Here is a 22,456-nt window from a genome sequence, read left to right as displayed (position 1 = left end):
CCATGATTTGAATTTCCCACTGACTGATGACAACAGGCATATTAAATGTGTTCGTCATTTGGACGCACCAGAAATGCTCCAGTCCCTGTAGCTTATGAGGGAGAATATTTGATTCAGCGGGGGATGCCATTAAGTGGCACATAAAGGTAAAGGGACCCCTGACCATTAGGTCCAGTTGTGGCCGACTCTGGGGTTGCGACGCTCATCTCGCTTTACTGGCCGAGGGAGCCGGCGTGCAGCTTCCAGGTCATGTGGCCAGCATGACTAAGCCGCTTCTGGCGAACCAGAGCAGCGCACGGAAACGTCATTTACCTTCCCGCTGGAGCGGTACCTATTTATCTACTTGCACTTTGACGTGCTTTCAAACTGCTAGGTTGGCACGAGCAGGGACCGAGCAACAGGAGCTTACCCCGTCGCGGGGATTCGAACCGCCGACCTTCTGATCAGCAATTCCTAGGCTCTGTGGTTTAACCCACAGCGCCACCCGCATCCCTAAGTGGCCCGTAAGCCATTGTATATCATTATAATGCATCATCACTGCAATTCCTCCCTTCTATTTTAAAGAAATATTAACTTTCTTTAGGAAACATGATTTTGACCTAGGACATAGCACTGATAATACGTATCTGAAAAGGTAATGGGGCTCTGGTTATTTGGCCACCTAATCATTTTTACTAAGTCATTGCAAATACAGAGGATAAAATCAGCTCCACTGTAGTTTAAATTCAGCTCCTAAAACTTGAACAATATGATTTCTTGGCTACAAAAGTTTTTCCTGCGTGATACCCTTTGTTCTTGCTCTACATTTGCAGCAAATGAGGATTAAAACTATAGGCAATCTCGGTGCTTTGGAGCAGAGGACCAGCCTAGGCAGCCTGCTGGTTCTATGGTCCAATGATCCTATGCTGCTTCGAGGGGTTTTTCCTGGAGTACACTGAACTCCTCACAAACATGAGGCTAGCCATCAGATTTTGTGACTTGTTTGCTACGATGCTTGTAAATTCTCACCCACAAACTGCCCGTGTCTAGCTCTGATGATACCCAACTGCAGAAAGAGCTCCTATAAAAACCTCTCGTTAACTTCCAAGAAGCTACTGCCATTGACTTCTGTACAATATTGCTGTGAATTTCACGCACAGGTCAGATGATCACTTACCAGCCATAAGCAAACAGATAATGCACATTGAGAAAGCCACCACCATAATAATAGGCAACTGAGAAAGAAAATGGGGGGGAAACAGAATTAAAAGACAATACATAATACTGTTTCAGTTATACACAAAGTAGAGAATATGGTGCTAGCACATCAGTAATCTTAACATGCCAAGCTGATCAGAAACAGAAGTTATTCTGAGCGTACTTCTCAGAAATGTTTCATACACCAACAAATTTATTGTGGCATAACTCTCAGGGTTTTGTCAGATGCAATCAGCTTCAGACAACAAAACCTTACGCCTCAATTTGGCAGCCTTTAAAATACAGGAGGAATCCTTCTTTGTTGTAGGAAAAGCTAGTCACCGCATCTAACTTGCTGCAATGTATTAAACCCTTTTGTGCAGCACAAAGGATATTGTATGGGGCTTTTGGACATTAAACATGTGCTACAGAAAACAAAGAATGTTCATTTCTGCAAAGTTTGCATGAGTTGCAGGAACAGGGTTGAACGGGTGCGGACACTGGTTCCAGAACAGCTTGGTTGTATTTGGCTCCATGAAAACTTAGTGAAGTTGGACGAGGAACAGGATTTTTGCCCTCTAAAGTTCTGCCAGCCCTTCTGATTCCTGCTCATTTCCTCCCTGTGCTATTTTCACCAGAGTCCATCTCACTCCCGCTGTTTCTTGCATTACCTGCTGAGCTCACAAACTGTATTCCAAGCACCAAAGAACAGCTCTGTTGGTGGAGCAGGAGACTGTTGATCTTGGGGTGATGGGTTCGAGCCCCACATTGGGCAAAAGGTTCCTCGCATTGGAGGGGGTGGACTAGATGCCCCTCGTGGTCTCTGATACTCTACAATTCTATGATTCCATGGTGTGGCCACACAGGCATTACTTCCCACACCCCACCGTTCTATGCCTGGTACGATTGTGATGAGCCTTAGGCTTGCATGCCTCCTCTCACGCTATGCAGAAATGAATGACTGCCTAGGAACCCTACATACGCCATATCGACTTCTGAAGAAAGGTAACACGTATAACAAACAAAAAACAGTGCGTTTTGACTTCCCCCTGCTCTTTAGATGTATAGAAAAGTTTCAGTATTGCAGTTTACTGCCTGGTACCTGTAAAGGCAAAGGACCCCTGGACAGTCAAGTTCACTCAAACGCGACTATGGGGTGTGGTGCTCATCTCGCTTCAGGCCGAAGGAGCCAGAGTCAGATCATGTGGCCAGCATGACTAAACTGCTTCTGGCGCAATGCAACACTGTGACGGAAACCAGAGCGCATGGAAATGCCATTTACCTTCCCGCCACAGTGGTACCTATTTATCTACTTGCACTGACATGCTTTCGAACTGCTAGGTTGGCAGGAGCTGGGGCAGAGCAATGGGAGCTCACCCCGTCGTGAAGATTTGAACCGCCAATCTGAGGCTCAGTGGTTTAGCCCACAGCTCCACCCGCATCCCACTGGTGCCTGTAACTGTGTAGGAAGATGTCTGTCTTTAGCCCATGACAGCAAAAACTAAAGCAGAGCATCCTCCTGTCTCCACTTGCCTGGATTTCCAGGGGGCTACGGAGAGGTCACAGCACTAGGGTTAGCCAAGTGGGCAGAGGCTACAGATGACCAATCGCCTTCCTATCTTATCTTCATTTGGTTGCAGATGGCCGATAGCCAGGTGCAAAATGTGCCTGGTGAATTTCGAGCACTGCTAATTACAGTCACAGAAATCATGTGGGTCAGGAAAGCACACATCTCAGGCATCACAGACAGGGGTAAAGAGGTGGGTGTTTAGGAGACGTGTGCAGACCAGCCCTTGCTAACCTGGCATCCTTCAGATGTTTTAGATGACATCTCTACAAGCACAGCTGGCTGAGAATTGGGAATTGTCGTCCAAAACATCTGGAGGGCACCAGTCTGCTGAAAGCTGATCTCTGTTCTGCCTGCCACACATTCTGCAGCGTTAAGGTTAACAGCAGCTATTGTGAAATTCACACACGCAAAAACCCCTTTCCTTGCTTCTCCGTGCAGAAATCTCTACAGAGAGCAGCTGCTAATACTTGCCCACAATTCCAAGCGCACCTGAAGTTTTGCTAATAGCGCTTCTATTTTTAGCCTCCTTATTGATCATGAGCAGAAAACAACAGCTAGCTCCCCGATGCTCACACAAGTACTGCGACAGCTGTGAAAAGCTGCCTGCGGGAAGCCAGCAGAGGGAAGAGCTCGGCCCTCAGTAAAGTCACACCTGCAATTCCACTGCTGGACCATCAGAAAACTGCCCAAGTGGCAGGGGAGAGTCTGGAGGTTCAAAGAGGGTCACCGGTAGCTCATTCCCCCCGCCCCCCGTACACTTTACATCTCTGAGGCTTATTTGGAGTGCTGCTGAAACAGCACAGGCAGTTACTGCCTTAGTTTACGGTACAGGGAGCAGCACCAAAACAACAGGGGCCAAGAGCCTAGCACTCCATCCTATTCTGCTCAGCTGCAGAGAACAGGATCAGTTCTATTTATCATGGCCACTGTATACTGTAGGATGGTGTCATAGCCAGGTTTTACATGCATGAAATCAGAGTTCAGATCCCTGCTGGACTGTTTTGCGCGTAACACTAAGCCATGTTCTAACGCTATACGGAGAAGTTCTGGGCCTGCGCCCTTCCCACTCCCAGCCAGCCAGGAGGAAGATTTCTGCCCAGTTAACTTTAAGCTTCAAAGAACGCCAACACTGCATGCAAACCAGAAATCCTTGTTTAAAACCAACAGTGGGTTCCTGCTAAACAAGCCAACATCATTTGTTTAGTAATTAACTGCTGTTTGTTTTTCAACCAGGATTTGGGGTATATGCAAAGCCGTGATTCTGTTTCAAAGAAAATAAACTCGGTAAAAATCTTCCCCATTGTTATGCAAGGGGAGGAGAGAACATTAGGTGAGACGCTATCCTCTGGTCAGCAAGTAACTATCTCCCAAGTCTGCTTGAGAGCCCAGGAACAGAGGGATACAAATCCAATACTGGACACACAGGTTTTTTTCACTAGCCCCAAATGTAAGCCATGAAAGTTGCTCTACTCTTTGCAAAAGCCAAACCAGGGCTTCAGTTCCAGTAAGTAAAATGTAAAATACGCGCAACCACAACACTTTGCTAATCTTAGCCTGATTCAACAAAGTTTAAATAGTGTTATATAAAGATAAGCTCACAAAAAATTGAAAAGCCCTTACAGCCAAAAATTTCCAGTCTTTCTGCACATGAAGAGGACTGAGAGAATCTACTTCATCCACCGAATAGTTTCCAAGGAATAGATCTATAGCGTCCTGCAAAGCAATCCAGAGTTAAACGGTTGAGAATCAAGTCCCATATTAACCCACTCAGCACTGCCAAAACCCACCCTCCAGTTCCTGTACTCTGCCCATTGGTCATCTAAAAACTTGCAACTTCTCTGCTCCTTTCCTTCCCCACTTGCAGGCCATCTTTCCAGTGACCTCAAGGTGCCTCTGATGAAAGGTATCCTCTCCCAGTTCTATACATTACACCTATGCTTTTCCGAATGCCGGGATCCGCTTGCCATTTGCTAGCTTGTCAAATGTCACGTCCCTCTCCTTCGTTGCCGCCCTCCTTCCACTTCTTGGAATCCTTTTCAACATGACAGTAGCCATGCCCTCGCTGCAATTTTTACAACTGCCTGATCTTCTCACCACACGCTGGAATCTCCCGCTTCTCCAGAATTAACTGCCTTGTGCTACATGCTCCATAAGCCCTGGGGCAGTGACTACGGCGCTTTTCGTTCCTTTCAACGCACAGCACACTTTTCAAGCTAAATAAAAAGCAACTGGAAAAGCCAAATGCTAGGAAGTTCTTACCTGTCTAAATCCATCAGAAAAGTTGTTTTTGTAGTAGCGAATGAGTGAGTTCCAACCATCCATCAGGAGCCCCCACTGAGTTCTCTTCCCAGTTCTATTAAAAAAAGAAGACGACTTTCAGTATTACAGAAAAATATAATAAAAGCAGACATTTTCAACAAGGAAAATTGAAATCTCCTGGTATGCCCCACAGAGGAACTTACGGTCTTCAAATAAAAACATCTTGAAGGTCCCAGGCCACAGAGAGGTTAGGCTGGCCTCAACTAGAGCCAGGGCTTTTTCGGCTGCGGCTCCAACCTGGTGGAATGCTCTGTCACAAGAGACAAGGGCCCTGCAGGACTTGACATCTTTCCACAGGGCCTGCAAGACAGAGCTGTTCCGCCAGGCCTTTGGTCAGGGCGCAGCCTGACTCCCTCCTTTGGCAATCTTTACAAAACTTTAGTTTATGGTTGCCATCAATTTTGATTTTAATTAATTTTTATAATGTTTTTATAATGTTGCACTACTTTAGTGTTGTTAGCCGCCCTGAGCCTGGTTTCGGCTGGGGAGGGCGGGATATAAATAAAATTTTTTATTATTATTATTATTATTATTATTATTATTAGGAACTGGTCTAATATTGGTAGTGGTAGGAACACCAGGGAGGGGTGTGTGTCTACCCCCAAATTGAAAAGGTAGGCCTCAAATCCTCTAGCCTTTCTTTTATAACCAAAGCACTGTCTCCACTTCAACCTAATTTTCCCCTCCCCACCACCCCAAAGAGTTACCAAGGGCTCCACAGTAAGGCCTCGTGATTTCAAAAATAAACCCTTCAGAGAGTTCCTCCCTTTCACACATTTGCACAAATAGTCCAGATACTAGCATGGACTCTACAGCGCTGTTTTATTCTCATTTATTCAGAATCTGGGCAAACAATTCTTATCAAGGTTGTATTTAGCCTGAGAAAATATGAAATTGATGGAGGATAAACAGCATACGGCAAAGATACTATTTTCATTTAAGATTGTAGCAAGGGAAGTTGCCAAGAGCAGTAAAAATGTGGAAAGTTACAGCCATTCACATTATAAGCCTAAATCAGGGTGGTCCAACATGCGGCCCCCAAGGCCTTTTGGGTGGCCCTCAGTAGTATTTGACAACACCCCACCCCCCTGCCCCGCAGCTCATGCTGCCTTCCCAAAACTGGGAAAGAGAGTCACTGGGATTTGGGAAGGAGGCTTGGGGGCTCTGATAGGGTCCTAGAGTCCACCTCCTTCCCAAAGTCTACCGTATTTTTCGCTCTATAACACGCACCCAACCATAACACGCACATAGTTTTTAGAGGAGGAAAACAAGGAAAAAATATTCTAAACGAAACAGTCGATGTATGATTTTTGTAGTTCATGCTGTGGCCACAGACATGTGATCTGACAGTGAGTTTGGAGTAGCCCAATGCAAAAATCCTGAGGATCCATGTGGATCCATGCTTTGTAACCACATTTTAAGTGGGGAGGGAAGGAAAAGCTCAAGGGACAAGGAGCACACGTGGGGTGGGTGGAGAAGGATGCTGCTAATAATGCAGGAGAGGGATTTAAGGGGAGAAAAAGCACGCGTAGGGTGGGTGGAGAAGGATGCTGCTAATAATGCAGAAGAGGGGTATAAGGGGAGAAGACTCCTCTCCTCTCCCATTTTGCTCCTTTAAAGCAAGCAGGTTCTGCTTTTCTTCCTCCTCCCCGGCTTAGCAAGCTGAAAAACTTTGCTGCTATGTAGCGAGCTGAGTGGGGAGGAGAGGGGGACAGAGAGCCTGCTTGCTTTAAAGGAACCAACCGGACAGGAGCCGCTTACACGAGTGTAAGCGGCTCCTCTCCTCTCCTGCTTTGCTCCTTTAAAGAAGCAGGCTTTCTGTCCCTCTCTCCTCCCCACTCAGCGGCTCTTCTCCCACTTTGCTGTTTCAAAGCGAGCCACGGAGGAGGGAAGGAAGGGGAACCATGGATCCTCTGCTCACGACTGCAGCAGATCCCCCCCGCCACCCTTAGGCATTCCCTCCATAACACGCACAGACATTTCCCCTTACTTTCTAGGAGGAAAAAAGTGAGTGTTATGGTGCAAAAAATATGGTAATTAGTGCTTTGCTAGCTTTGGGAAGAAGGTGGGAGGGCTCTAGGACCCTGCCAGAGGTTATGTGCCAAATTTTGGCCTCACTCTCTACCCCCACAGGACAAGGCAGTGTGCAGCCCGTGGGTTCCATGTTAAAAAACTCTTGTGGCCCATTTGGTATGAAATGTTGCACCGCCCTGGTCTAGATAAATAAAATAGAAGCACTAAGTAACAGAGGTAGCATTTTCTACACAGCATAGTTGCTTTGCTGGCTTTACGCGATTTTATAGTTTTATTCTGCTTTTATTTTAGTGATTAACTGCTGCACACTGCTTTGAGAATCCCAATAGCTTGGTTGAACGAGATACAGTTTTTTCAAATTATTTCTAGATAAGCTTCAGGGTCCCTTCCCACTCTATGATTCTATGTAATACGCAGCAACTATGGAAGCCAGTTCAGAGTGTCTGAACAACAGATAACTGCTCTTAGTGAAGTTACAATACATTTTCTCCCAAGAAAGATTGGTTCAAACTTGCCTTGTATAGTCTGTCTTTAAGGCACCCGTTCCGGCGTATTGTTTGGCACATGCATTCGCATTATCGGCCCATGCTATGAACAGAGAACATTATTTTTTCTTTAAAAAGAGACTCCAAATAAGATGCTCATAAAAGTAAGGTCGACTTGGTGACGAAAACCAAAACCTACCGTTTTTATAAAGCTTCTCAAATTCTGCTTGTTCTTCAATTCTCTGCCCGACATGCAAAACGCCTAATCTCTACAACGACAACAGAAACTGTTACTGTATAATAATAATAATAATAAATAAAATTTATTTATACCCCACCCTCCCCAGCCAAGGCCAGGCTCAGGGCTGCTAACAAGCAATAATAAAAACAAGTTGAATGAAGACAACTTAAAAACAAGATTAAAATACAACATTGAAACATTAAAATGCAGCCTCATCACAGGAGGAGAAAGGGAAAAAGAAAGAGGGGGAGGGAATCAAATTGACTACAAGCCAAAGGCCAGGCAGAACAACTCTGTCTTACAGGCCCTGCGGAAAGAAATCAGAAAACTATGAAAACTGGACCATTTCAATGTGCCTGAAAAAGCACGTTCCAGAAACCTATAAATTTGAAAAAGGAGCTATGCATCTATGTAGACATTTGCACCATGCAAATATAGAAAATTTTGTTTTATCAAATTTCTAGAAGGCCAGCAACATCCCTTTACACACAGCTTTTAAAGGGAAACAGACTAGGAGGCAATCATCACCTGAAGTTGTGCTTGGAGAGAGCGCCGTGCCAGAAGGCTTTGAATCACATTCGTCCGGTCCAGGCAGTCCATACAATTACTGCGGAATGTCCCTTCCTGCTGCATCACCACCTTCCCATCAGAATCAACCAGAAAGTAGCTGAAATACACAAGGGAGCTTGCCTAAGAATTCACAAAATACCACTTTTACATTTTTTTGTTGAAACGCTACTACAGATGTGGAATCAGCAAAGAAAAATACAGCGGTACCTCGGGTTACATACGCTTCAGGTTACAGACTCCGCTAACCAAGAAATAGTGCTTCAGGTTAAGAACTTTGCTTCAGGATGAGAACAAAAATTGTGCTCCGGCGGCACGGCAGCAGGAGGCCCCATTCGCTAAAGTGGTGCTTCAGGTTAAGAACAGTTTCAGGTTAAGAACGGACCTCCAGAACGAATTAAGAACTTAACCTGAGGTATCACTGTATAAAAAATCTTCTAAGGACAGCTTTGCTGGCATCCCAAACGATCTTTAAGTCAGTCTCCTTATTTAAATTGAAATTGAAAAATTCTTTTAAAGTCTTCATTTTATGGCTCAATGGTCTAGTTAGACAGTAAAATTTGTGTTAAATTGCTGTTTTAGGGGGTGTTTTTCATCATCTGGAATGGATCAATCCACTTTCCATTACTTTCAATTGGAAAGTTCGCTTCAGGTTAAGAATGCTTCAAGTTAAGAACGGACTTCCGGAACCAATTAAGTACTTAACCTGAAGTACCACTGTATTTATGATGGTTTTCCAGAATTTTTTTTTAAAAAAGAAAATAATCCCAAAACAATCTCCTTAACTCTAGAGTTTTCCCACAGACTCTGAAGTATCGCTGCTGGTTAACTGCGCCATGAACAAGTTTTGCTTAGATCACAAAGGTTGCAATCATTTAACTATTTAATCATTCTGCTGGGGATAATCGGAGAGGAAATTAAAAAGGAGGATAAAACACTTTTTCAATACGCAACGGTGGCTGCCAGAACACTCATAGCACAGTATTGGAAAACACCAAAAATCCCAACTATAAATGAGTGGCAATCTAAACTACTTGGCTATCTAGAATTGGCAAAAATGACACAGAAAATAAGAAACCAAAAAAGTACAAAATTTAATAATGAGTGGGATAAATTCAGGGTATACATGGAAATAGAGACAAAGGAAAACTAAAAACAAGAATAATAATAATAATAAATATGTAAAAATCACAGTAGGTATGAGACAACGCTTGTGACGTGAAAAGTTTTTTTTTAAGGAAAAGAAACCGCAGATAGGAAAATAATATAATACTTTCCGAAATCGAGATGAAGGGAAGTCAATCAATGTCATGTGAGTTAATGTAACTTGACATGTTTATGCTTTATGTACTTTTATGTTTTTTTTTCCTTTTCTTTTTCTTTCTTTTCTTTATCCTCGGTTGTGTACCTTGTATGTTTGTTGGAATGTATGTTGTTTTTGTCTGTTATAACTTAATAAAAAGGAATATATTTATATAAAAAATAACTATTTAATCATTCTACTTTTCATTTCTCTTACTACAAAACCTGCCAAGATGTGCTTTTTAATATCTTTCAAGACCATATGTCTGAAATTACTGCCAGGATCCCCAGAGAAGGAAAGCTGTTCTACGTGCCCAAGTGATTCTGGACTTGTTTCTTGAAAGCAGCCTCCAGCCCACACAGCAGGCCATGTTCAAAACCAAGGAGAGACCCAAAAGCTGCATGTCTGTGAATTAAAGTAAAAAGATCACATACTCTTGGACTCTAGACCCTGGTTCACTAATACTCAGAGCCTGTTTTAGAGGAGAGAAAAACTAGGGCAAGGCAATAGTTGGCTGCTGCCCACAATGCATCTGGAAAATGCATTTTCTCATTCTCATGAGAAAACAAGGTTCTCATTACAGAACCTGGGTTAACGTTTCATCCTTTTCCTTCCGTTGAAATTTATAAGATGTCCTACTAAAAGCTATGTGTATTATTTATTATGACTGATCTTGAACATCCAGACTAAATTCTTATTCAAAGAGCAGTGTTTTAAAAGGAAGTGTTCCGTTAATAATAAACACATCCCAGGAAATCAAAGGGCTTCCTGTTCCATAGAGAAGTTTTAATCTTGTTAGACATGGAATTCAATTCTGAGTTTTCTGCTGGTTAGCCTTTGGATTTATCCACTCTCAGAAATAAAAATGTGCTAGCTTTGTAACCAAGCGCAGTTGTCTCTGGTTTAAGATTTTAAATGAAACACATCTTTGCAGTGAACACCAGCTTTATATTTTAAAAATGGCCAACTATGATGATGCCATACTATCAAGATTCTTATACCGTTGTGTAGAAATGGAAAAAGAAGCCACACAAGTTCAGAGGATCTAGTTTAGGTAAATCCAAAGGGAAGCTAAGTTTCTATTAAATCAATGCATTTAATTTCGGCCCTGATCACTGACTGTTCATATAATCTTCCTTAAGAATCACTACAACCATGCAAATTTCTTTTGGACTAAGGCAGCAGTTTACCTTCACTGTCTGCTGTGTACAAATCAAATTATTATGTAACGTCCACTAACCACAACTAAATGCCAGCACAGTGCAGTTGCGTATGACACGACATTTGTGGTTGTTGTTTAGTCGTTTATATTACCTCAATTCATCTTGCTGTTCAGCTAGTTGATCCATTAAAATCTGCAGCCGATCCCACCTCATATGACTGCATTCTTTGTGGAAATCGAATGCTACATATCTGGGCAGAGAAAGCACATGAGAGTTAGGAAGCTATTCACCAGTATCTGAATTGGGATCGGTGCAGCGTACAGGGTGGGGGAATGGAAGGAGGGGGTTGCAGCAGATAAAAGGTCAGAAAAAATAAAAACTTGCATTATTAAGCAGCATGAGGTTCCCCTGAGAAAGCATTTTCTCAAAAGGTACCGAGCATCATATCTAACTATGAAACAGGATTTTGCTTTTGGGATGGACAAAGGTCTCTGTTAGCAGGGGAGAAAAGTGGAGCTCGGAACTGCACAAAAGTTTTTTAAAAGCATGCTCTGCCCACCTAAAAGGGTTAGTTGTTGAAAGATAACTCTTGCCAGCTTCACATGAAAGTGTAAACTGTGTTTTTCCAGAGTTAAAGGTTTTTGTTGGTGGGGTTTTTTTTTAGTGCAAACTGTCCAGTGAACTTAGGCCTTTTAGGTTGTGGGGTGTTCAGTTTGCATTTTTCTTTCCAACTGGTAAAACAAACAAACTTTCGCCTGCAGTCTTCTCCAGCAACAGGCTTATAATCCTTAATTTCCCCTCCCCCCAAAAAAATTCCAAATCAAAAGCCACACAATGGCACTCTTGCATCTTGTGTCTCCTACCGTATGACATGACCACCCTTATATTTGACAGTTTGCTTGGAGGGGATCTTCCTCCATCCCAGGACAGCCAGACACCTACCATTTTCATGGATCCCCCCACCCAGCCAACCATGAACTCTCGTAACAACCATTCTACTTCCATTTCTCCGTCTCTCATCTTTGAACTCCGATGGTGCTCTCAATATGGGCATGCTTGGAATTTGCACAGGTTTATTCTTTATTTGTCGTGGTCCAGAAGGGGGATTCAAATTTTCTGGAGCAAGCTTTGCCCTAGCACATATTGTGTGTGTGTGTGTGTGTGTGTGTGTGTGTTCGCGCACAAACTCATCTCTTATCCTGTCCTTTGACAACAGACAGGTGTGTTTTGGGGGCCCACACGATTCCTGTGACTGATCTGTTCCAATTGTTTTTAATTTCTGCTTTTAAACTATTGTAACCTGCCCTGGGACCTGTGGTGAAGAATGGGTGATAGACAAATTAAAAAGAGGGACAGTAGCAAGCCTTGCGGTTTCATTTAAAGTCCTTAATAAAATCTGTGCAACTTCAGAAAGCATGTTATCATTGCATTCACACAGAACTTGACATCTTCACATGCAGGTACAATTTTATGTCTAAACCAGGCAGTTTTTCTGATACTGATGCAAATACTGTTTCGTTTAGCATGTACCTGACCATTCCATTTCCCAAGCTGTTTACCATTTTTGAAAACGTTTGCTCAAGCGGCTTTTCTGAGCCCTTCTGGTTAACCTGCAAAGGAAGAAAAAGGTCACACGCAGCAGCGATAACATTTTCCTGAACTCAAATGTACAATTAAGTTCAAATCTTACCAGGTTAACAATTATTTGCTTTCCATAGCTAATAATCTGACTGTCAAAGTGTCTTTGGAAGCCATCCATCTGAAAAAGAACATGGTACACTCTTTATTCAAAGTATTGGCCAAAGTGTCATGTTTTTGAGAATTTGTAAAAAGAAAGAAAGGGGGGACGGGACGTGCTCAATATTCAGTAAACATAGCAAAGGAGTATTAAAAAGGTTCAATATGCAGCTCCAGCTGTGCAGAATTAAAAGCAAATGGCAACACGTTCATGACTACTACAGATGTTAGATCATGCATTCATTGTTGTTATATTCTGAAATTAGCCAGAAGACTCATCAACCATCTCTGCCTGCCTACAGCTTTTTATCCACCTCCCTCCACAGTTCTGCGTATACCTGCCCTGCCTCTCTTGATGTTGCTGTGTAACACCTTGAGCCAAACAGAAGACTGTCGGCCCAGGGGGCTGGGGCAGAAAGACAGACAATAGAGGAAATCTTTTGATTTTGAACTCCTAGCTCTATTGACAGTTTAAGACACTAACTAATGTGCTTTTACACAAAAGAACATTCCAACGGCTCTTTGTTGGAACAGATCACGAGGACTGGGCGATATCTGGTTTTCAACATCAGCATCAGCAGCTAAACATCATGATATACTGATATATCACAATGTCTAAAATAAGGATGGAACTATATGGAGGCATTTGGCTGGCTTCACGGTTTTTCCAACATTGTGATTTTTGCATAGGATACGTGCACACACATGATGATTTGCAATATATTGCCAGATCAAATATTATGAAACCAATATGGATTTCAAACCAGTTTGGGACAATACAATGATGTATCTCCCAGCCCTATAGATCACTTTTTGAGCATTTCCCAGAAACTACTTGCTGCTTACAAAAGATTGTTAGCCTTTCAATGAGCAAACAATTAAGCAGGTGAAGTTCTTAAGTCCACATCAAGTGTTTGGTCTTGGTCTTACCAGGCACTCTTGCCTGGTAATTGGCATGCATCAAGGTTCAGGCATTCCCAACAAAAGGACCTTGTGAGGCAATGCCAGCCATCCTGTTCTTGACTTATAGACTGGCCCCAAGCTTTCTTGGATTAAAAAAAACCTCTTCAGTATAGAGTGGTTCAGGGAAAATTAAGGACTAAAGTCTGTCTTTGAAGATGAGAGGACTGCTGCTTCAAGAGAAAACCTTCAAACCATACTGAGGAATACCTTAGGGGAAAAACACTCTGCGGAAGAGCAGCAACCACCGTAGGGATTTTTGCAAATGCATACAGCCATTAGCACCATATTAATATTAAACCCTCGCTGCAGATGGACAGGAAAAAATAAATAAAACATACATGATTTACTGTTTTGCTGATCTGTGGCTTTGGTTTATATTTGAGGTTTGGTCTCTGCGACCAGAAAAAAGGAATTGATCCACGTGTCTGGAAAACAAATGGAACAAAAAAGTGAAACATACAATGCTATGTTATTAACACAACCTCCCAAATAACCTCTGCATCACATCTTTGAGCAGACTTGCATTAAGAGGGTAGAGGCAAAGACTAATTATAAAAACCAAAATATAGGGCCCCCACTTTACTTTACCTTCTACACCAGATCAAAATGTTATCTGTCCACACAGGCTTTTGGTTAAATTTTTCAAGCTGTCTCCTGTGCTCCTTTTAAATTATCATTTGACTATGTTCCCTTAATTGTATTGTTCATCTTGATTCCTTTCTGATGAAGGGCTGTTGAGAAATTTCATAAACGTACCTGAACGAAAGATGCTTTGCTCCCATTGTAATGTACTATCTGTTCCGTTTCTACGAAGTTTGCCGCATGTCCTTCAGAATCAATACCTGCCAGATTAAGCAATTCAGAGTTATACCTGACTGCCTATAGCTCAAAGCCTTATTATCCACATCCTTCCATTTCATCATTTCTGCATACTTCAAGTACAATGAAACCAAGAACTTCCAATAGGACACTGTGTCCTGCAGAGGATTATTTATGTTGCATTTTTTGTGCATTCATAAAATGCTGCATAGACAGTGTGTTTCTGTTACTGGGTACAGCAGCTCTCCAAGCATTAAAGGACGAGTAGTGGAAGATACTTCGCCACCAATGAATCCACTTTGAGATGATAATCGTAATCCAAGGAAAAAAACATGCAGTTAGCTCTCTGTATCCACTGGGGCTTTTTGTTTCACAAAAACAGTTTGTTAAATAGCAGCAATTGCAAAATTGTGAGCGGTGCTGTTCCAAGGTAGTTGTGGGGAGGTCGCTGCATTGAGTTGCACTTGGCATGGAGGGACAGAGAGAGAATGAACCACCCCTTTCTTCCTTCCCCAAACAGCAACTATACAGACAAACTCCCCATTTCTGTGTGTTCAAGGCACACACGCACATCACCACAAACTGGCAATGAAAAGGGGCAAAAACGGCACAAAAATAGCAACCCCATAAGCCTTTGCACCAACCTTTGAGGCCTGTAGAGAGTTGTGTTTGAACAAGGAGGTTTGGAGGGAGAGACTGTGGGGGATTTTTTGTTTTTCAAAGGGTTTTTCAAGGGTGTTTTTTAGAGGGTGTTTGCAGGCTTTTTTTTAAAAAAATATTTTTTAATTCATTTTCACAATTAAACATTATCATCGCGTGAGTACAAAAGAATAAACCACACACAAAAATAGAAAATAAAACATTTTCACACAATATTAAATCCATATTTTAGGATTACTGAGATCCCTCAACAAAATGCAGGCTTTTTCAATGGTGTTCCCAATATATGCATTTTTACTTAAACGGACTGTGCCTTGGAACGTACCCCCAGTGTAAATGGGTATTTGCCTACAGATTGTGTGTGTGTGTGTGTGTGTGTGTGTACACACACAAATATTTGCTAATTTGTTTATTTTTATATGTGCATATTCCTTCCTCCAAAGAAATATACCGTATTTTTCGCCCCATGGGACGCACCAGCCCATAGGACGCACCTAGTTTTTTTGGGGGGGAAATAAAGAAAAAAAAATTATTTTCCCCCCCCCAGGTGCGGGGCTGGGGTGGGGGAAGCCCGAGCTTCCCCCGACCCCAGCCCCTAGAACAGGCTGCTATCCGCAAGCCGTGGGAGAGCTGCGCGAAGTCGTGCAGTTCTCCCACGGCTAGCATAGAGCTGCCCGAAGCCCGAAGCTTGGGGCGTGCTGAGCTCAGCGTGCCCCAAGCTTCTGGGTGCTGGCGATCTCTCCGCTAGCCGTGGGAGTGCTGCATCTCCCACGGCTAGCGGATAGCTTCCTGAAGCCTGGAGAGCGAGAGGGGTCAGTGCGCACCGACCCCCCTCGCTCTCCAGGCTTCAGCGAAAGCCTGCAGTCGCCCCATAGGACGCACACACGTTTCCCCTTCATTTTGGGAGGGGGAAAAGTGCGTCCTATAGGGCGAAAAATACGGTACTTTTATACACAAGCAACTTGAATCTGCATCAACGTGTGGAGATAGTAGAGGTACTTGGAGAACTTTTCAAAACTAAATCTGCATAGTATGTGGTAAAACACAACAACAGTTTCATCCTGTTAACAAGACTGCCTTTGGGGGCCTGTCGCACTCAAGGCAACTTACACAGAAGTGGGAAAGAGTCACTATGTTGACTTTCCAGCAGGTGGGTCACTGTTGCTTACTAGAAGGGGAAAAGAAGCAGGGAGGTCGGTGCACTAGCAGAAGCACTGGATTGGCTCTGCTGGAACATGTGACCCCTACCAACCTCCTTGCCCCTCCCCCTTCTGGGACTCACCTGCCAGGGAACTAGTATAGCAGTCCGTTGCCACTCAGTGAGTCATTTCTGGCCTTATGCATCATTAATATACATCGAGGTAGCACTACTAACAACCATTCGTGGTGCATGTGTCTTACCTCTTACATAGTAGCGCACGCCTGCTCTGAAACAACTTCTTCGAGAAATAAGAATCCAGTCAAAATATTTTCCATTAATGGAACAAGAGTGCATGATAATAACTGATTGAAGGAGATGTGTTAAGGAATACACATGTGCACACTGACAACAACAGTAAATCCGATAAGGGAGCGATATCACCAACCTTTCTCAGAATGGCTGAAATACAGGAATACGGACACATAGCTGGAACACACACTATTACTTCCTTGACAGTAAAGCTTTCATCAGCTGAACGAGGAGAGAGGCAATGTTCAGGTATTCCCTCTTCTCTGAACTTCCAGATCTGCTCTAGAGGATTGTGGGACTCTCCAGAGCAGATTTAGTGAATCACTAAAAATTACTTATCTCCCCTTTCCATTGATGGGAACCTTATCATCAGCTAAGAGTCAATGTTGGATACAGTCCATGGAGAACACATTTTCTCTATTTCAAACTTCTTAACACTGAAGCTAAGAGCAAGCAACTTAATATCTATGAGTGCAGGCATGATTAAAAATACTGGGGGTTTTTTGGTGCTTTTGTTAGGAATAGAGGGGAAGAGAAATTTGCATTTCCCCTCAATTTCCAACTGGTAGGGGAAAAGAGATCTGTATAAACATTTTTATGAAGAAGCCATTATGTTGGGACTTCAAACCAAACCTGATAAATAGTACTTACTGCACTGTGCATACACCCACACACTAACTAAAGTGAACTCCAAGGGCATATTATGTAGCCAAAATACCGCAATGCACACAGAAGCAGGTGGTGCAACCATGCTTGGGGGATCCCACAATACTTGAAAAGTTCAGAAAATCTGCAGAAAAACCCTAAGAGGCATCCCACCCCATTCCAAAAAACGAACCAACCAACCCACCCACCCAACAGACACTACTGAATGGCCATGTAATGCTGGTCAATTGTTTGGGGGAGAGGAGGGGAAGCCAACTGAAAGCTAGAGTGGGGGTTAGAAATGAAAATCTATGGAATTTTATGGAAGAAGGCCTGGCTCAACACTGAACAGGAGCACTCCACATGTCAGCATTTTGGTCTCACCGGCTAATATCTTAAACACAAATCATGACCCCTTCTTACATTGGAACTGAACAGCACACTTTTTTTATGTTCTAGCCAAGAAACAGTAAATAGTATTACTCAGCCAGCTCCTTTTCTCCCAGTGCCTGCAGTGCCTGGATGATGTTGTTTTTGGAGGGGGTAGCTTTTAGGATGAAGTTGGAAGTTTTAGAGGAGGTATTCAAAATTGTATATGCTAAAAAGCTTTGGCATTTCCACCTTCAAGTTGCTCAGGTACCTCATTTTGTAGAATGAGTGTGGAAGCAGCACTCTGCCAAGGCTCTAAATATTAACCGAATTGTGACAGAATCATGAAAAGATACATCCATGCATCACTGGAGTGGCAAACCTATGGATCTGTAAAACAAACATTTCACGGTTGAACCACCATATTTGAGTATTTGAAGACTTGCCCAAGCACTGGACATTTGAATGTCAAGAAATACAGAACTTACACAAACTAACAATACAGCATTTACAACATTTATTTACAGTAAAATGTCCTGTACTCACACTGTATGTGCTTAATGCCACCTGCTTGTAGCACACGGATCAATAATATACCTTAATTATATCATGCTTTAGAATTTTGAGCCTCGCATATGCATTGTTTCAGTATCCTTTCAACCACCTTGGCAAGGTAGATGAAACTTACTCCTTATTGCATATGCATGGAAACAAGAAGGCCACCTGACACATTCCTACCAAAGTTGAGATTTGGCAGACAAAATGTGGAAGGGCAAAGCAAAGTAACCCCTTCTCACATGCAAGAGAAATAAACTTATACCTACACAGAAGAGGGATGTACAAGGGAAGAGTCTTGTTCAGAGTCTAAAAATAAGCATTCCTTAAAGGAACCTGTTTTCAGGAACTTATATTATAAGATTTGGGATTTGTAACATGAAACTGTTTGAAAAACACATTAGTTGTTGTAACTACAGTCGTACCTTGGATCCTGAACGCCTTTGTACTCAGATGTTTTGGCTCCCGAATGCTGCAATCCCAAATAATTGTTCCAGTTTGCAAACGTTTTTTGGAACCCGTACGTCCGATGGGGCTTACATGGCTTCTGATTGGCTGCAGGAAGCTCCTGCAGCCAATAAGAAGCCGCACTTTGGTTTCTGAACATTTTGGAAGTCGAACGGACTTCCAGAATGGATTCTGTTCGACTACCAAGGTATGACTATATGTACTCCACCTTGAGCACTTTGGAGGAAAAGTGGGATATAAATGGAATAATAAATAAAACGAGTGGCTTTGATGCTTGCATTTTCTTCTCTCTGAAGTGAAATTTAAACTAAGAGTTTCCCCAATTCTCTGCTCAGGTTCTTAGCTACAAAGCTACACTAGCTCTTGGTTTAAGAAAATGTTTCCTATTACCTACCAAACTTATGGCTCAGGCAAAACCTCAACCTGGGACTTTGCGACTCTTAGCCCACCCTCTTAGTCTTTGGTAAAGAATGATATCTGCTCCAAGGCTAATTGCCGTTGGCTCAGAGCGTTAATTGTTGGATCGTACCATAAGGCAGCTAATTGCAGAAGTAAGCATTATGTATGAACATAAAGAGCACAGAATAGGTGAAGTTTCCCCCCCTCCAACTGATAATAAAGCTGCAGGCTAGAAAGAGATTGTTTTCATCACTAACGGTTTCACAAGCTGCTATTTTGTTAAGCCGACAGTCTTAATGAATTGTTTGGCTCTCAGCAGCTGCTGTGACATCTCAAGGGAGATTTGTAGTATCTCCTGCAAAGGCAACGTTCTGGGAGCCACCTCATCCAGATCCATTGGCAAACACTGTATTAGCAACTTGCTTGCTGCCTGTTCACTGCTGAAAGGAATTAGGGTGGTTAGCTTACCTGCGAGGAATTAATACCACGTCTTGGCAAGGAAAAACTGTATCCTTGCATGCATAATTGAGGACTCTTCTTAGCGAGCTGTGCAAGACGTTAATTGAGTGAATTTGCTCTACACACGTCTTAATAGGAGGATGGCTGACAAATTTAAGTTCTGAACCAGGGATTTGCCAAACACGTTTGGTTGGGAAACATGCCTAGCAACCCCCACTTTATTAAGGTCTTTTTCAACTAGCAAAAGCACTAGCGTTTCTGCTCCATTTAAAATAAAGGCTATTGGTTTCTGTAACAGTTATTACTATATAGTTTGCTACAACCATAAAAGACTTCGCATTTTATCACCAGCTGTTCTGGCCACATGAACCCAAAAGCAGGCCAGCTTTTATAGCTGTGTTTTCACCATCTTCAACATTATGGAGATTATGCTCAACAAAATGCATATACATTACCTCAGGCTGAGCAGCGAATTCTCTAAGGAGGTGCCCATTCCATACAAACCGAGGATCTGCCTGTAAGGAGTTGAATCATAGGGTAAATTTTAAACACCAAGGGTCTTGTTTGCTTTCAGGCAATGCTTTCCTGAAATGTGGCAGTAAGCAAATCCCTTTCCCCTACCATCTAACAATTAAAGAAACACATGCCTCTCTTCCCCAAAAAGAGCAAAACAAATCAGATGGTAGATCAGTGGTTCGCAGAATAAATTCCCAAACTATCAATCTAAATTTTAATCAAATGGCTTTTGTTGCAAACAGGATATTACATAATAATACATTGCAACTTTTACAGTTTAAATAAATATAAAAAAGGTAAAGGACCCCTGGAAGGTTAAGTCCAGTCAAAGGAGACTATGGGGTTGTGGCACTCATCTCGCTTTCAGGCCGAGGGAGCTGGCATTTGTCCACAGACAGCCTTCCAGGTCATGTGACCAGCATGACTAAACCGCTTCTGGCGCAACACAACACTGTGACGGAAACCACAGCACACAGAAACGCTGTTTACCTTCCTGTCGCAGTGGTACCTATTTATCTACTTGCACTGGAATGCTTTCAAACTGCTAGGCTGGCAGGAGCTGGGACAGAGCAACAGGAGCTCACCCCGTCGCGGGGATTCGAACTGCTAACCTTCTGATCGGCAAGCCCAGAGACTCTGGTTTAGACCACAGTGCCACCCATGTCCCTACAGTCTCTATTTACAGTTTAAATAAACATGCTATCATTCAGGTACTGAAAGACACATATCTTGTGTGTGCGTGTGTGTATATATATATATATATAGTTGGCAATAAACTGTATCCTTTCTTACCCTTTCTAGCAAGCTCATTTCTTGGAACTCCGGGCTGGTATTAGCCAACCGTTGTAAAGTGTGCGTTAAGTCGTATGTCGTAGAGAAATAAAATCCGTCCACACTTAATACATGGCTAATCATTGATAAAAAGACTTTATTGTCCTGTAACTGTTAAAGAGGGAAAGCATTATTTGTAACACTCTCTCTAATTTCCCCTCCTGGTTATTACAAGTTTCCTACAATATCCGACAAAGAGCTCACAGAGAAAGTGTTTCAAGGTTCTTCTTTTCAAGATAAAGCTGTCTGTTGCTAAAATATAACCCAATTCCACCATACCAATGCACAGCTGTTTATGAGGAGTTAAGAACTTATGGTCAGGAGTAAAAGAACACTGTGTGCTTCTAACAGCAGCTCTGAGTGCAAGCAAGAAGGAATGGGCATGCATCAATTTTATCCTCTTATCGGCACTAAATTTTGTTCTGGAGGATGTCTTGGCTTTCAGAAGCAACTCTACAGTGAAAGGAACATGCTGCAATAAGAAGGTATCCTCTGAGAAAAAGTGTCCCTTTGGACCCCAGCCTTTTTTGAATTCATAAAAATACTCCATAAAAATAATGCTTGAACAAGTCATATTTTTTAACAAAGAGATCTATGCTCATTTCATCTCAAACATATTTCAAAGCAGCCGAAAGGTGTTTCTGTTACCAAATCTATTCCTACCTGAATATCAGTTAAATGTAGCATGGTCTTTTTGTAAGAGAGTATGTCAAAGTCTGTTGCTTTCCAAACAACATGATTGAAAAATTCACCTACTTTTCTCTTTTTTGTTATTACAATAAGATACGTGCCTGTAAAACAGAAGGACTCTGGTTAGCAATACTGATTTGTCTTCTACTAATATAAGGCAGTTCTAGCAAAAAGGAAGCAGGAAAGTTGGCAGGGACACCGAACTTCCTGCCTTGCTTCAAGTAGTTTACAATGTTTGTCATCACCACTACAATCTTGAGAGAGCTGGAATTAATTCTCTTCTACTGCAAAACATGACGAAGCATGTTTCTGTTGTACTGCTCCATGTACCAGTTTTCAGGAGATTCATGGACACTGTGGTTTTTAAACGATATTCCGGCTGCATGTACTCATCACAAATTGCCATTCCCAAAGACTGTCAAATAGCCAACCACAAATCTGAATGCTCTTTCACTTCAAAAACCATCATTGGGGGGGGGGGGGACGACGACTGTGGCTGAGCCCTCAACATAATGTGCTGCTTATATAAGCAAGACTTAAAACACAAAGAGGGAATATCAAAATATGCATTGCCACACATGCAGCCTAAGATAATGACACTCCAGCAAAGTGGTACCACATAACAATTCTGAATGCGCACCAGGCTCTTATTATAAGATCTCAAAATACCTGTATGACATCATAAATAATACTACTTCATAACCGAAATTCTCATACCTGCCACTAGACGGATTGTCCCCAAAATGCCATATATTTGCCTGGTAACTGCTGAAGGCGGAATATCTTTCTTAACTGCAAAGGAAAAACAGGATACGCTGTCTCAGTATACCAGTATTAGATCTATCACATGCAGCCAAACACAATCCAATAAGATTTCAATGACCCTGTGTGCATAATAAATAGTTTAACATTACTAAGATCAAAACTATAAACTATAAACTTGAAAATGGACATGGAGCTAACACTTATGTTTATTAGATGAATTTGGAATCATTCACACATTAGATGAGATTCTTTTCCCCATCCCCGCCAATACA

At 42.4% G+C, this 22,456-nt stretch overlaps 1 protein-coding gene across 1 annotated transcript in view; it reads right to left on the bottom strand.

The window, feature by feature from the left end:
* SACM1L (SAC1 like phosphatidylinositide phosphatase) overlaps positions 1–22,456 on the bottom strand; it is a 34,727-nt gene that overhangs the window by 2,551 nt on the left and 9,720 nt on the right. The window contains 18 exon segments of the mRNA XM_079947497.1: positions 1,157–1,214; positions 4,367–4,459; positions 5,006–5,099; positions 7,615–7,687; positions 7,784–7,853; positions 8,354–8,492; positions 11,010–11,108; positions 12,389–12,468; positions 12,549–12,617; positions 13,897–13,983; positions 14,315–14,400; positions 16,439–16,540; positions 17,858–17,891; positions 19,838–19,897; positions 20,691–20,840; positions 21,393–21,520; positions 22,137–22,164; positions 22,167–22,211. Of these exon segments, the coding sequence (XP_079803623.1) occupies positions 1,157–1,214; positions 4,367–4,459; positions 5,006–5,099; positions 7,615–7,687; positions 7,784–7,853; positions 8,354–8,492; positions 11,010–11,108; positions 12,389–12,468; positions 12,549–12,617; positions 13,897–13,983; positions 14,315–14,400; positions 16,439–16,540; positions 17,858–17,891; positions 19,838–19,897; positions 20,691–20,840; positions 21,393–21,520; positions 22,137–22,164; positions 22,167–22,211 (1,495 nt within the window).

Source organism: Podarcis cretensis (assembly GCF_951804945.1).
Source record: "Podarcis cretensis genome assembly, chromosome: 12".
Taxonomy (NCBI): Eukaryota; Metazoa; Chordata; class Lepidosauria; order Squamata; family Lacertidae; genus Podarcis; species Podarcis cretensis.
Note: the sequence above shows the minus strand (reverse complement) of the source record. Positions and strands in the feature narration are given on the sequence as shown.